Source organism: Rhea pennata, chromosome 19 (genome assembly GCF_028389875.1).
Source record: "Rhea pennata isolate bPtePen1 chromosome 19, bPtePen1.pri, whole genome shotgun sequence".
Lineage (NCBI taxonomy): Eukaryota > Metazoa > Chordata > Aves > Rheiformes > Rheidae > Rhea > Rhea pennata.
In genome coordinates, this window is record NC_084681.1 from 9,608,087 (window position 1) to 9,623,227 (window position 15,141).

General features: G+C 38.0%; 1 protein-coding gene across 1 annotated transcript; it reads right to left on the bottom strand.

Annotated features, from left to right (window-relative positions):
- Window positions 1-963: 963 nt before the first annotated feature.
- GSG1L2 (GSG1 like 2) lies at window positions 964-14,638 on the bottom strand. Its single transcript, XM_062591674.1, has 5 exons — window positions 14,299-14,638; window positions 11,884-11,931; window positions 10,226-10,378; window positions 5,475-5,586; window positions 964-1,306 (listed from the first exon to the last, which is right to left on the bottom strand). The coding sequence occupies exons 1-5, from the start codon at window positions 14,621-14,623 to the stop codon at window positions 1,051-1,053; spliced, it is 894 nt and encodes a 297-aa protein (XP_062447658.1). The 5' UTR covers window positions 14,624-14,638; the 3' UTR covers window positions 964-1,050.
- Between the last annotated feature and the right edge of the window lie 503 nt (window positions 14,639-15,141).

The following is a 15,141-nucleotide window of genomic DNA, read 5'->3' on the forward strand; positions in this document are numbered from 1 at the left end:
GTTCCTACTGTATTTATGTTATGGTTGATTTGACTGAAAGAAAAATCTAGTGATTTTCTCCTAAGGCTTAGAGCTTGTGGTTGTACTGTGTCAGGCCTTGGAAACAGAATCATGACAGCCCACTCTGTGACTCAGTGTTCACAGGTGAATTTCCTAGGAGGAACTCATTAGGAGCAAAAGTTATACAACAATAACAAAAAAAAATCTGCTATCCGGTAAGGTAGGTGCACATGGCTCAGTTCCATGGGGAAAGCTTTAGCTTGATCCAGGAGTTAAGTACCTAGGCATTCCTGATGCATCAGGATCATGATAATTTCTGCTTTTCCATCCTTAATGTGATTTTAGATTATTCTTTATCTATAATAATTGCAAATAAAATTTTGTCTTTTTCTGGTACTATTGTCATGTTGATACCCAGAGAGTTTCATAGCTGAGTTGTGTGATGTCTAAACCCACATACCTTCCAGTTTTATTTTTGCCTTTCTAGCCATTGTAAAACATGGCTTTATATGCAATTTTTGTATTAAAAAACTCTCCTCCCATTTACCTTTCTGTCGCAGCAAATCCTATCACTATACTTATGGTTAAACTTATCAATCTACCACAGAATATATTGATATTCCTGGAGAGGATGTACTTCTAATAACAAGCATTTTATTCAATCCACATACCACCTATGGGCTATCTTTTTTGCTGCCCTGTTATTTATGGGTTTTGTGCTTCAATTTTTTTTTTTGAAGTCTTTTGAATAAAGAATTAAGGGTGAAAATCCATAATGCTCTGAAATCCTAACAAACTCACATTATCTATATGAACATTAGAGAATACTTAAAATTCAGAGCAATGCAGAATCTGTGTCACTGTCTTTTGCTGAACTGAGGTACCTATATCAGCCTTTTCAATATTAAGACTTCCCTGAAACATCCATGAAAATATTTCTTTATTAAGAAAAATAACTAATGCTACACAAAGATACATTTTTATTAATTAATACTATTTCATTGTGATCTGCCTTATGATCCACAGGATGCGTTGAGGTGTGCTTCAAATTTACAGAATTGAAATATTTGCCAGGTGATGCAAACCTTTTATTGGGAGTGCAGGGTCCTCTGTAGTTTTGTGAAAAGAGTTCACATACACATTGCAAGCTTTCTCTGGAGCTGTAGGATCAGGAAACTTGTATTTAATCTTTAAACTCCTCTCCAGCTTTTTTCTTTTGTGCTTGAATTCCAAAATAGTTTTTGTATATTTGTTAATAGTGGTGACAGCTGCAGCCATACAGCAGGCGAAGGAACCCCATGCGAGGCTATAAACAAAAAGACTAATTAGAAATTAGCAGAACAGATTCATATCCACATACTTCAATTTTATTTTTGAAAATATTACACACTAGTGCTTATATGAGTGTATGTTATGGAAAGGACAACACAGTGGGAGAAGGAGAAATATTCTTGGTTAATCCAAGTATCTGACTTATGTAGTTGATATCTGCATATAGATTGTTACATTCACATTTAGTATCTTTGTTTGAGTGAAACCCTAGACCCACCTCCAGTTCCTCTACTTACTCTACTTAAAGATTAAATTCAGAATCAGGAACTGTATAAAAATTGGGGATGCTCAAAACATTAAAAGATATTGTTGAAGAGATTTAAAAACTTCAAATGCCATTCAGAAAAATTTGTACCACTTATTCAAAAGGATTAAAAAGAAAAGAGAAGACATGTCTAAATAGCTGAGAAAGTACAGGTCATGGCCAAACTGAAGAAAGGATATAAACTCTGAAATGTTAATATAAAATCATAACAAAACAGAAATAAAAAATGATGTTGAGAGACAATTTACTAAAGGTGCAGGACATTTCTGGACTATTGAATAGCCGATGCATGATGGAGATATAAAAGTAGCACGTAAAACTAAGGACACAGTGAAGTGAATTAGAGTTCACAGTGAAGGAAGTTACTCATCCAAACCTTTCTTAACTTGTCAAGGTCAAGATAATCTAATGAAATGTGCTTTTGTTGGAGAAACCACTTAAAGAAACTTCTGCTTAACTTTCCTCTCACTCAGAGCTGTTCATTCCCATATCCGCCCTGCAATTAAAGGAACTGATCTAGGTTTAAAATAACACTTTCTCTTTTGGTGGTGCAGAGGTAAGGGGGGGGGGGGGATGCTTTTAGCCAGGACTGGTTTTCAGGGTAATCATATAACCGGATGTGCTGCCAGAATTTAGGGCAGTCCTGTACAGCACATAAATACACACAGGTTGCTAGGAGCAAGAACAAGAGGGAGCAGCTTAAGCTATCTTTGTTAGACAGACTACACCCTAACTTCCCCCATGTGGGGATCATCAGAGGAGCTCTTACAACAACAAGATAACGTGAATTAGGACAAATCACCAGAAGCAGGTGGATTTATATTGCCATGCTAAAGGAACTCAGAGATGGGACAGCAGACCTGCTGATGGTGGTATGTAACCTATGGTTTAAGTTCTCTACCCATGGTAGAGAAGAATTGAAGGTGGCAGGTTTTAGCCTCTGAGGTGAGATAAAGGAGGCAGGCCTGCAGTAGTCCTGACTAATGTTGTGGGTGTATTGGCTGAATAACTGAAGGATAAGGGCATTAGTAGACAAATTGATAAAAATGATATTCTGGATCACAGTTCTTGTTGAAGGATGTTATTCTTAATCTGTCAAAGCCGTTTGAAGGGCTCAGTAAGTTAAAGACAACAAATTAGCTTCATACAGTCTTTTAAGAAGACCTTTTACCAAAGATTGAAAAAAAAATAATTTCTTATTAGAAGATGATCATACAGATAAATTCTGTATTGAGAGATACAACACCAAGGACAGAAATAAATGATTTATTCTGACAATACAAAGAGAATATCAGTGGAATTCTTTAAGATTTTTGCTTAATTTTCTGCCTTCCCATAAGTGATTTGGAAATGATGTCTGACCCATGAGAACTAAAGAAAGAAGTAAGCAAAGTCTTGTCATTGAGACAGCCAGAGGGTAAAGGGGAGCTTGACTATAGTGGAAATTCAGCTTCAAGAAGGAGTAAGGTCATGGGAACCATACCCAGAGGCGAAGTGAAGAAGGGGAAATCAAATAGGTCAACTGGACAAGGAAGCAAACATAAGTGACAAGTCATTCCTCTGGATAAGAGAAATGTAGGTGGAAGCTTGGCTGGATTGTGAGTCTTACTTTGCTAATTATTGCATAGAAGATTATGATCTTTAGAGACAAAATGCTGCCTCTTGATGTAAGGATTCCTCAGCCTTTGAAAGGCAAGGAGAGTGAGAGATTAATCAATAATGGAAATACATTGTCAACTTCCTGGCAAGCTACTGAAGAGAAAAAAGAAATATGGAGAGGCTTACTGAGGAGACATCCAGAGATGCCACAGAATAAGCCTACTCATTACTAACAATCCCAGCACCATAGAGGAAAAGGAAAGATTATCTTGCCCCCTAGTCAAGGTGAGAAAAAATCTCTGGTTAGGGTAGCTGGATGTGAGGATTTGAGTAGAACTGTGACAGATGGAAGATCCATGGCAAAGGTTCAGGTGTTCTTGCAGGCATGTCTGTTCCACTGGAGCTGGTGGTTGGGATGAAATAACTGCTACCATGGGTCCAATTATTTGTTTTTCCATGCTAGGAAGGTGGTGATAAGTCCCAAAAACAAAGCAGGAAAGAATTTCCTGTGCTGCTGCCTGCCTATGTTCTGTCATCAGCTTGGTGATATTGTTGGCTACAGTGGCTGCTGCAGTAATTAGAAAGAGAGTATCAGTTATAATCATGAATCCCACTCTTCTGGCATCTGTCCTCTTATAAGGCAACGGTAGTGTCAGCATCCTTCATGTTCTCTCACACAATCAATGGGAAAGCGATTGTGAGAGACTGGAAATGATGGTTCATACAACAGGAAGCTGGTGAGGGGTGCAAATATATGCTATCAGAAAGGAGATAATGGTACAGACAGAAGGAGATAAGAGGAAAGAAACCAAGGTCCTTCACACAGCCTCTCCTACCCTTAAGCCTTTCCATAGGCAGGTATCCAGGGATGATAGGAATGTTTCTTTGAGGCATTCAGTGGCCAAAGCTGCACAGAGTTAGAAGGCAGCCATGAAGTCTGACCACGTGGCACATGGCAAAGGTCACAAGTCCTCGTGCCCATGAAGAGAAGGCTGGCTGTAGCTGCAACGGTGGCAGCATCAGTGGTGTACATGGTGGTGTGCACAGCGATGGAGGTGACAGTGGCAGCAGCTAAGCTCTGTTGATAGCAGTAATAGTGGTGGTGATGCTGACAGTTTTTTTCCCTTCCCAGTAGGATGGAAAAGGAAGAATAGGCTCGTCTGTACCAGTCTGCAGTTTTCTCTTCCCACTCACAGAGAAAAGTGGAAGGAAGGAAGGAAGGAAGGAACATTTTTCCTTTTCCTACTGGCCACTCTTGTTACCCAGGTTATAGTGAAAACAAGCGTAAGCCAATTCATCAAAGAAATGGAGAGCTCTCCCAGAAAAGGGATCAGGGCCCAAAATTAGGGAAACCAAATGATTGTTGAGAGAACAAAAACATGAAAGAAGGGAACCATCAGGAGTCAAAGAAGCAAAAAGTATCAAAATATGAAAGGAGACAAAAAGACACTATTGGGGAATCCTGCATAGTGCCCATGATGCCTGTTGAGGGTATCCAAATAGCCACTAGATGTTGTCCAAGATGGCATTTGGATATTTAACATCAGGCTTCTTTTCAAAGCCATTCTTCTAGATAGGAGAGTATGCAAACGCATTCTTTCCTCCTTGAACAAGTAGGGGACATATGGCAGCTGAACCACCTCATGTTCTGGACAAACAGGACAGTGTCAACTGTTTGTCATGCTCTAGATGGTCTGCAACAAAACAGTACTGACCAGGCCTCTGTTTATGTACATTATGTAACAACAGCTTCTAAATGAACTTAGGTTCATGGAAAGAGATCTAACACTAGTCTCAAAAATTTGAACCATTTTGTCTGAAATTTCCCCCAAATAGCAATCTGAAACACATATCTGGTAAGGAAACATTCAGCCTAAATGGTTGAATCTGGAAGAGTTATAAGCAATTTATGCTAGGCAGCCTTCCTTGGAGACAAAGCTACCAACTTTGGGTCTAATAGACCTGGTAGTCTGATGTGTAGGGAAAAGAACCTCTGCCTCATGCAGAGCAGTGGGAGATCTCTGCATGGTTCAGGGAATGGTAAACAGAAAACTCACAAGCTTATATGGTCAGAACTGTGTTCGCAGTTGCTCTGAGCTCCAGCTGTTATGCTCCATACAATAATCTAAGACTAGTGAATTTGGTAGAAAAAAAAATGGAATACTGAATTACATCCCCAGGAGTGAAACCATTTCTCATCAACTAGACATACATTCTTTGACTACAGGATGAAGTGACTGTAATGTAATGGAAGAGCCAAATATAAATCAATAGGTACCAATAGGACCAGCCATAATCCCATGTGTGAGGTCTCCAGTCTTCAGGACCAAGGTTGACAGTCATTTGAAATACAGTAGTGTACATCATGTGAGCAACCATGCCCAGAAGACCTAAAAAGTATAATTTCGTAAGAATATTAGAAAATATATATTGAGGACATTCCTCTTTGTCAAATTATGGCAATTCTCCCTTGAGCTCATGAAGAATATTTTATAAAGAATCTAAATTCTATATATCACAGAAAAAATGGATATTGTAATTTAAGTGTATTTATATGTCATGGATTTTGCCAATACAGTCACTACTACAGCTCCTTGACACTTGGAACCTACTAGACGGACCTAAGGGAACAATGGGACATGCAGTCCATAGACCTTGAAAGGTAAGTAGCTGCTTGGCTCCATCCCTCTGAAAACCTACTCCTCAGTAATTCTCTGAGCAGGGATTAAAAAACCCAAGGTCTCACTTAAATTCATTACACAGGGCATAGTGTCCCCTAGTAAGCCAGCAGAAGCTTGAAATACAGAAGAGAGTGGAAAGATTTTTCAGAAGTAGAAACATTAGTTATATATCATTTCTCAGTGCTGGAAATGAGGCCAGATTTATCATAGTTGTCTTGAATGAATAAAAAAGTGAATAAGCAGCTAATTACTATTAAAAGGCATGAAAGACTAGATTTTGGAAGCAACTTGTTTAACTATTTGCTTAACCATTTCTTTAACCACTGGCTTTATTTAACAATTTAATCTTCCAAATTCCTATTTAGCTGTTATCTAATGGTAAAGGTAACCTTTACCAATTACATGTACAAATCCATAAAAATCCTGGCAACATCAAGTATCTCAATGTCTAAAACACATTCACTTCTCAGAGTAGTGGTCCACGGGCAAATGCTTTTACAAGACCCAATTCACTGGGTGTTCACAAAGCAGGTCTGCTTCTTAACTTCTCACAAAATAAAAGCAGCTGCTAGCACACAGTAGCTTTCCGTCTGGGACAGGCTCTGCACAAGTCAGGGCTGTCTGGGGTTTTTCCATTGTCACCTACACAATAATGTGGCTTCAGTAGATACTGGCAAAATGTCTCCCCTGAAATATTGGTTATTCCTTGAAACACCATCAACCGATAATTAGAACATTCCTTTTATGTAGCATAGAAACAAGCTGCTTGATGCTGTGGAAGACGTTATTTGATCACTAGCTGGCACTTTGATAGCACGTTCCTTAAAATCTATGGAGAGAGTTGTTTTGAGAATATTTTTCTGCCTGTGTGTAAGGATTAAGACAGACAACGAATGTTTCTGCTGAAAGAAAGAAAGAGTGCTACCTGGAAGCACACAAGGATCTTTGAGACCAGTCATGGGATATGCAATATTCTAAAAAAATCATTAAAAATCATTAGGAGAAAATAGGAAGTTGTTGCTGTGGGGATTAGAGGACTGAGGCCAGCTGCCCATCTCTTCCCAGAGAAGTGGCACGTCATAGTCATTTTCGTGTTACACAAATGCCAGTCCTGATTTCTCCACCCTGGCTGCCCTTGCCTGTACCCTGATAGGTAAAATTGGGGTGTGTATATGAACTCCTGTGGTGGGCCTGGAAGTCTCTCCATTTAGCTCTTGTGCAAAGATAAAATTCCAAGTCAGACTGACTCAATACTTCAGCACTGGCATCAGGGCAGTTTGGGGCCAGGAAAATGGTGAAAATTTAACTGAAATGTTGATACAAGCAACAAGAATAGTCAAACATGGGTGTCTGACAATGTTAATTTTCATGAAAAGCCGCTGGCATACATGGGTTACAGGAGAGCAATGCTGATAAAGAATATTCATAGCAATGGAATTAATTAGCAGAATACGTGCTTGGTATTTAAGAGAATACACTCACAAAACAGAACAATATTGTTTGTAGCATTTAAACCTGCATGGGGGCTGTTATAACCACATTCTACATAAACTTGGCCAGAAAAATTGACGTTGTGATTCTTACTGCAAGTCAATACGGTTTGCATAAGTTAGAGCACATACTTGGGGATTTAGGGTACTGAGAAATCAAACACGAGCTTCAGTATGTTTTTTTCCAATTGTTAATTAATATAATAGTTTTTTTAAAAAACTATGTTTTCAATATAGCTAGAATTACACAGCTACACTTCCCAGAAATTGAATTTTCATTTGCATTTGCCTTCTAGAATCAAGATCTTGTTGACATGAGAAATTGTATTATCATTACAGGTTAAGGTGAAGGAAATTTTAAAGCTTTTCTTTAATGAGATGACTAGATTTAGTTTATATTGAAAACAAATGTATATGTAAGTTTTATATCTAAGACATATACTCTTCAACCCTTTTACTATTTCAATAAATGCTTAAAAACAGGGACTAACTGAACCAAAATGTCCAGCAAAAGCTTGCAATGTGAGCCTCTGTACTGTACATGCCAAAACCAAAAGGAATATTAATAATGCTCAATATTTACTATTATTTGGAAAAGGAAAGGTTGCTAGTAATAGGCAAGACTGGCTGAAGATTTGAATAAAATTCCTTATTCTTTCTCTGGAAATAGACACAATGGTGGAACAAAAGTGTTATTAAGATACAGATAGAAATGTAGGCTCATTTAGCCACGTTAACAAAGCAGACTGCTTGGGTGAGCCTATAGCTGAGGTCCAGCATAGAGAAGAACATAGATATGATGAAAATATTTGAGCAATAGTAAGTGGAAAATTTTTTTAAAACTTATCCATGGCATCCGCTCATAAACCATTAGTCAAGAAATGGAAGGAGGATAGGGCTTTTTGTGAACAGTAAGTAGAGTTAGCGTTGATAAAAATTTTTTAACCAGCTGAATAACTTTCTGGAAAGTCTTTCAACAGTAAGGAGATAGTCCAAGTTACGAGAATACATTAACAGCAAAGTTTGGAGACAATTCTCTAGACTATTGGGTACTGAGATAGCAATCCTCAAATATGTAAAAGGGATCATCTGGTCTCTATTTCAGATGGGAATCCTAAAAAGAGGTGGATAAAATTACAGTAGCAGAGGTTTACATTAAATTTGATTAAATTTAGATTGAATGAAACCTTTTGAAAAGCAAGAATTAGCTTATATTTCTTAGGAAGGTCACATCTGTCAGGAAAGATCTAGGTAGAGCTGAGCCTAACTTAGGGTAGAGAGTTGACTAATCCATAAAATTAAGTAAAACTAAAGCATCTCAGAAATGACCATCTGGAATGTAAACTGTGGTCCTTGGAGACTCAGCACTGGCCAGGATTCACTAGAGGACTAGTACCTGCACTTAGTGCTGCTCTCTAGGAAAACTATAAAAACTGAGCTGGACAAAAACAAAAGTAGTAAGAATGATCTGAGTTTGGCAAGTATATGGGAAGTCATGTGAAATGTTTATCAATTCTTTCTTTCAGAGAAGAGAAGGTAAAGGAAAGCCATGACAGATGCTTTCAGAGATGCAAAGGCTTCTGCAGAAAGGAATAAAATGATATATTCCTCATGATCACAGTGGGACTTTTAAGAAACTTGATTTATTTAGCCAACAGTAATGCAAACGGTAGATAAGATAAATATGTGATTATGTTTAAGAGGAAATGATGTACTAAAAAAATCTGTAATTTGCAGAGGAAGGCACAGCAATCGCAAATGCATGAACACTAAATCTATAAACATTAAAATTAGAATCAAAGCCCAAAATTTTGGCAGAGAAAGAGAATGTAGAGATTATTCCGACAAAAGAGATATTGGCTTTGCCATCTGGCAGTGTGTTTAACTCACAATTAGATGCCTCTCTAAAACACATGCTTTCGCCAAATATAAATTACTTTAGACACTATACAGAAATGACAGTATGAAAGCCAGTAGCGTGTATTGCTTCTTGATTTAAAATTAATGCCTCTATGGAAGGTTGTGCATGTCACCAGCAATTACTGCAGCTTTCCTCAGTACCGATTGTATAACACATGTAGAATCATGGAATACTTCAGACCAGGAGGTCTCTGGTCCAACTTCTGGCTCAAAGCAGGGTTAGCACTAAATTCAGACCATATTGCTCAGAGACTGATACAGTAACATTTTCACCATCAGGACAGCTTGTAGAACAGGTTGCCCAGAGAGGTTGTGTTGGTTCCATTCTTGCAACTTTTCAAGACCCGGCTGGGTAAAGCCTTGAGCAACCTGATCTGATTTCACAGCTGACTCTGGCAGGAGGTTGGGGTAGGGACCTCCTGAAGCCCCTTCCAAACTGAATTTTCCCAGGCTCCTATGTTGAATAGCATTGTTTAGCACTGGATTAAGCATAAATATGCAGAAAATGAAGCACATTGTTTAGGATGATCCTCCGTTAACAATTATTTAATCAGATTTATTCCATTTTATAAATACCATTTTATTTCTACCTATTGCTAATTTTATACTCTGCATGTCAAAAATAAAAAGTCAAGCTGTAAGAAGAATCGATCACTTTATCTTTGACAAGCACTCTGACATTCAAATTAAAAATAATAAAATTAGAATAATAAAGTCAAAATAATAAAACTTACAAATATAAAATATAAAAATCTTATTAAGGAATAATTAGTTGACTTGAATATATTCCATAAAATTTTCCTGCATCTATTTTGTTGCCTGTGTCTCATCAGGCATTGTAATAGTTCTTAAACCTGAGCACTGTCACTAATTTTCATTTGAAAGTCTAGCAATGTTACATTTTCTGGAGGTATATAAATTGCAGTCCTGCACGATACCTGCTAGTACGGTGACTACTGCAGAAAAGGCGTTGATCTTTAGCCCATCAATGGCAGTAGTGTAGTAGCACACTTCTATTGACATAAGAATGGCTCCAGTCAGAAGCAAAATGATGTACAGTAGCTCTGCTACAATAGACAGCCATAAAACCCCTGGAAAGTCAAATTAACAGCACTGATATTATAAGCAATCATTTAGTATTTTCACCATTTCTTCATTCTTCATTTTTATCATTTACATCTTTGAACAAAACTTTAAAAACTGTGAGGACACAGTTTTTAGAAGATCTCAGGGTTCATGGAAACCCTAAATTATTAGCTTCTCTACTGATGCAAACATTTAGTGGCAAAGCATTTGCACCTTCCTTCCACCCTGTTGAGAAGCATACAGTGCAAGATAGGGCAATACCTTTGTTATACTCAGTAGTTACACTAAAATTACTTTTGAAAAAGAATTAACATCCATTTACCCATGTCTTGACATCACAGCAGTTGGGCTCATGGAAAAGTGTGCCGAAAGAAGACTATGTTAGCTGACAAACTGTAAGGGCACACACCAGATTTTTATATGCACACCAGCAGAACACACACTCTCCCGTTTGCTGTGCAAGGCGGGAGCCTGTCTTTCCATACAGGATTTCACGGCTCAGGGGTAGCCTCGCAGTGTGACTGTAAGATGCACAGGTGCCTTGACCTGTAGTCATCTCTGGCCTTTGCTGAGCTCCTGTTCACAGAGATTATTTCAGCATTGTGGCCAACAGATGTTTCATCTCCGAGGAGTTCTCAGGGCAGGGCCCAGCATTCACTCCTCCTTTCTGAGGGCTGTGTCTGCATGATTAAGAACAACACTTCACTTACATTTTTTTCCCACACTATAAAAAGCTTGAATTATTTGTGCGCAGTGATTTGGCTGCAATAGAAGGAGAGAGGACTAGCCTTCGGCTACACAGTGACCTGGTAACTCAAGCACTTTCTGGGATATGCAAGGCAAACTCCCTGGGGAAGAAGGCAGAATTGTTTCTGGATTGGCCAGTTCCAAAGCATTGACCTAACCATATAGGTGATAGGATTGATGCTGAAGGGTCTTTAGCAGCATCTGTGGGCACTTTTTGCAGGAACATGAACTGTTCTTTGAAGGAGAGTTGGCAACACCATACCTGCAGGAGAGATCTTTGTGCTACAAATCCTTGATGCATGGAGATGTTTCCGTACAGCTCTGAGGAAAGTACTGAGGAGTGGATTAGCACTGTCATTCAGACTGCTTTGGTCCAGGATGTGTTTCCCCCAGGCCCCCTCAGAGTACTGGCTGGCCTTGGTTACATGGAGCCTGTCTCTCTGCCCTCTCCAGGCAACGTAGCACCAGCCACAAAACTCCTTGACATATGAATTCAGAGGTATAGGGAAAGATTGACAAAAACTAACAAATTTTGATTTTCAGTACTCATATTTACAATTAAAAAAATGTTTGTTTTCAAACGATTGCAGAGTTTTTGAAAGTCATGTATTCATATTTTGACTGATGTGGACTCTGAATTATAAAAAAGAAATAAAGGACAAAAGCCTTTATGGGATTAAAGCAAGTATTCAAATCAAAATATGTATATTGGTAAATTCAGTCTGGAAAGTTTTATTTGTATAAACAAAATATGAATATTTACCTTGATCAGCAGGTGAAGTCAGGCTGATGAAACTTCTACATTTCTCACCTAAGAAAGGCGTATAATTAATTTTAAAATAAAATTCTGGATTATTTTGTATTATGTAATACAGTATTCTGTATTACCTACAAGAACAGACTATTAAAATGAAAAAAATGCAAAATATAGCATAGAGCATAAACTTGATTTTATAGCAGCAAAACAAATATAAAAATTTGATTTAGAGTAAACTATGCATATATAATGATTAAACTAAGCAAGTTAAAATTTTAGGCAGGCAATGTGTAAAAGTCATGACTTTTATGGTGCTATTCTCAATGACTGTCCAAACATTTGGCTACATCACTGATGCATACAGATCCCTCTGACCCCCTGGACATTCAGATTCAAGTATTGTGCAACAGTGTTGAGTCCAGAGATTACGTGAGGAAACAGTGATACACTGAAAGAAATAAGGAGTTGATTTGAATAATTTTAGCCATTTAGATGCTAGCAGTAACAGAAGAACAGCGGACAGGATGGAGTGAGATAAGGTCATTATATTATGAAAGATGGAAGCACAAAGACTTTGTGTTTTCAAAGGCTTGACCATTTTTTCTAAATGTATCAACTGGTTTGATTTTCAGAAAATACCTCTCACAAGTCATGTCTTCCTTGCATCCTTAGGATGAAATCTAAGAAACCTAGTTTTTAGAAACCTAAAAACTTTAAATCTGCAGTGCATCACTTCCATCTACTAACCCAACAAAACATTTGCCAGCAGGATACCTTGAAGCAATTTATTTCATCCTCAGTACTCTGGAATCTGAAGGAGGATCCCTCTAAAACATTTGATTTCGGATCATTGTAAATTGTGTCGGTCAAGGAAAGGAACCAGTGAGAAGACCAAAAAACCCCCACTTCAGGTCTGTGTACATAAAGTGTCCCTGGGAGCTGGACCTACTCCTGGAGCTCAGTTAGAGAATCCACTCTGACTTTTTCAAGATATAGCCAGAGTCAAATGTTTGCGGGAGACCTAGGGAAAGGCTACGAATTGGTTTCCAAAAAGCAGTGGCTGTGAAAGCCAGAATGGGGGAAAGAGTAGTTCCTTTGAAAGATTGGCAGCTTGTCCACCATCCTGCTTATAAAGGAAGACCTGCTCCCTCTACGGCACCAAGGGTGCTGCTCAGATTTCTTCTGCCTTTTTGCTGTAAGCTCTGATTTTCAAGCCCATTTAGCCTCCTGATCCCCACGGATATTCTCTGAACAAAGCTCTTGGAATTAATTCTGCTCTGCTTTGAAAATGCAGAGCTTTCTTTTTTCTTTTCTTTTTTTTTTCAGCTGCTAACTGAACCAAGTAAGAAAATAATAACAGGCATAGGAAATGATACACAGATTCCCTGGCCTGTGGTAGCTATAGCAGTCACCACCTAAGAGATGTCTTAGTTTTTGTTTTCTCTTGAGTGAGTGATGTGTTTTCCTCTGATCCTTGCCATTTACTTCCTTAAATGTCTTAATATAGAACATTTTCCAGTAGAACTGGCATTTCGGAACAGGTGACTGCTAAAATATTTGCATTTGAAAAGACAGATGATAGCTTATTGGATCTCTGATGTTTTGTTCTGATTCTTGTGATCTCTAAACTGATGAGAATAGTAACTGGAAAAAACACTGGAAATCTAGATTTACAACATACACCCTATTTGTTGGACTAGCTAAACAACTTCAATGTTTCAATGTACAAAGATTATTACTGAGAAACTTTCTTTATTAGCGGATTAATTTCATTTTAACAATGTTTACACATTCAGAGTGAAACTCAATTAAATGCCACAACTCATGATTAGTCAGGGTCCAAGTTATGTTTTTTAAAACACGTGAAAGGCTGAAAATGATCTTCTGCTATTGTTTATTGAAGGCAAGGTCTCAGTAAGAAAGTAAAAATACTTATTTGTAATAGGAAATCCATGAAACAACTCTCATATATTTAATTGCTGAAAAAAATCCTCAAGATTTACAAAATAAAATATCACATTTTGCTTTCAAAGCTGTCTAGGTCATCATAAGCAATGATTCAAAAAAAATATATAAAAAGTGCTCATTTTTGGGTCAAATCCTAACATCAGAAAAATAAAACACTTTCCTGTTAAACTCATTTAACTTGCTGCTATGACTAGAATTTTTAAAAATTCTTTATCTGTACTACAACATATTGCTTTAAAATTCTTACTGGAATTTATTGGGATTTTTTTTTTTTTTTAAGAATTGATTAGAAAGTACCCTCTGAGTTCTTCCTTTCCACAGAAGAGGAAATTTCTGAAAAATACTTTTCCCTATGAAATACATACACAGCATTGCAACAAACAAGGAAACGACACTAAATACACAGGGAGAAAATGAATGCTTTCTAAAGTTAATTTATGTGCTTTCACTCACCTTCCCCATTTATAATCTCCTCGCAGGAATACCAGATCCCGGCATGAAACTTTCGGTCAATGAACTTGTCATCTCCCATCTCCCAGATATATTGCACAGCATTGCTGTTGTTGACATCAGGGTTGTTGAAGCGGATGCAGTGCTCCCCTCTGCTTTGTCCTGTACAGAAAGGTTTGGCAACTTTTCTCGTCCCCTCGCACCAATAGCTGCTACTCAGTGCCGTAATAGAGAAGACTAAAGAGAGAAAACTGAGCGAAAATGCAGCTGAGGCTCTCTGCCGCCTGCCTGCAGCTGGAACTGAAGCTGGCATCCTCCAGGACTGCATTGCCAAATATGCTAGAAGCAGCGCTTACAAAGTTGTGTTTCTATCTGCCTGGTGAAGCACCTGCTTGTATTTACCATCCCATTCTACATTCCTCTCAACAAATTGTACCGGCTTTGTAGTTAAGACAGATGGCAGAGATATATGGGCATGAGCAGAAATGATGTGGCAGGAGAGATTAAGGCTATAAGACAGTGTTTGGCAGTAAATCTTGTGAAAGAAATACAAGGAGGAGGGACAATAAATTATACTTTCGCCAGTGAATGACAAGAGTAAAGGTATTTAACACAGAAAGTACTGCAATGTCACTGCATCTTGCAGTTCTAAATGCTCCTGTTACATTGAACACTAATTAAACTGAATAAGTGCTGAATCTTACTTTAAAGAAATACTTAAGGAGATGAGACCAGTTCCTAAATTATAGCATTTTATAGTGTTAGAGCATTTCCCAAGAACACTGGGAAGCTGTCTGTACTAGCTCCAAGTTCCAGCAGTTACAAATTAAAGTCATATGTTTCATG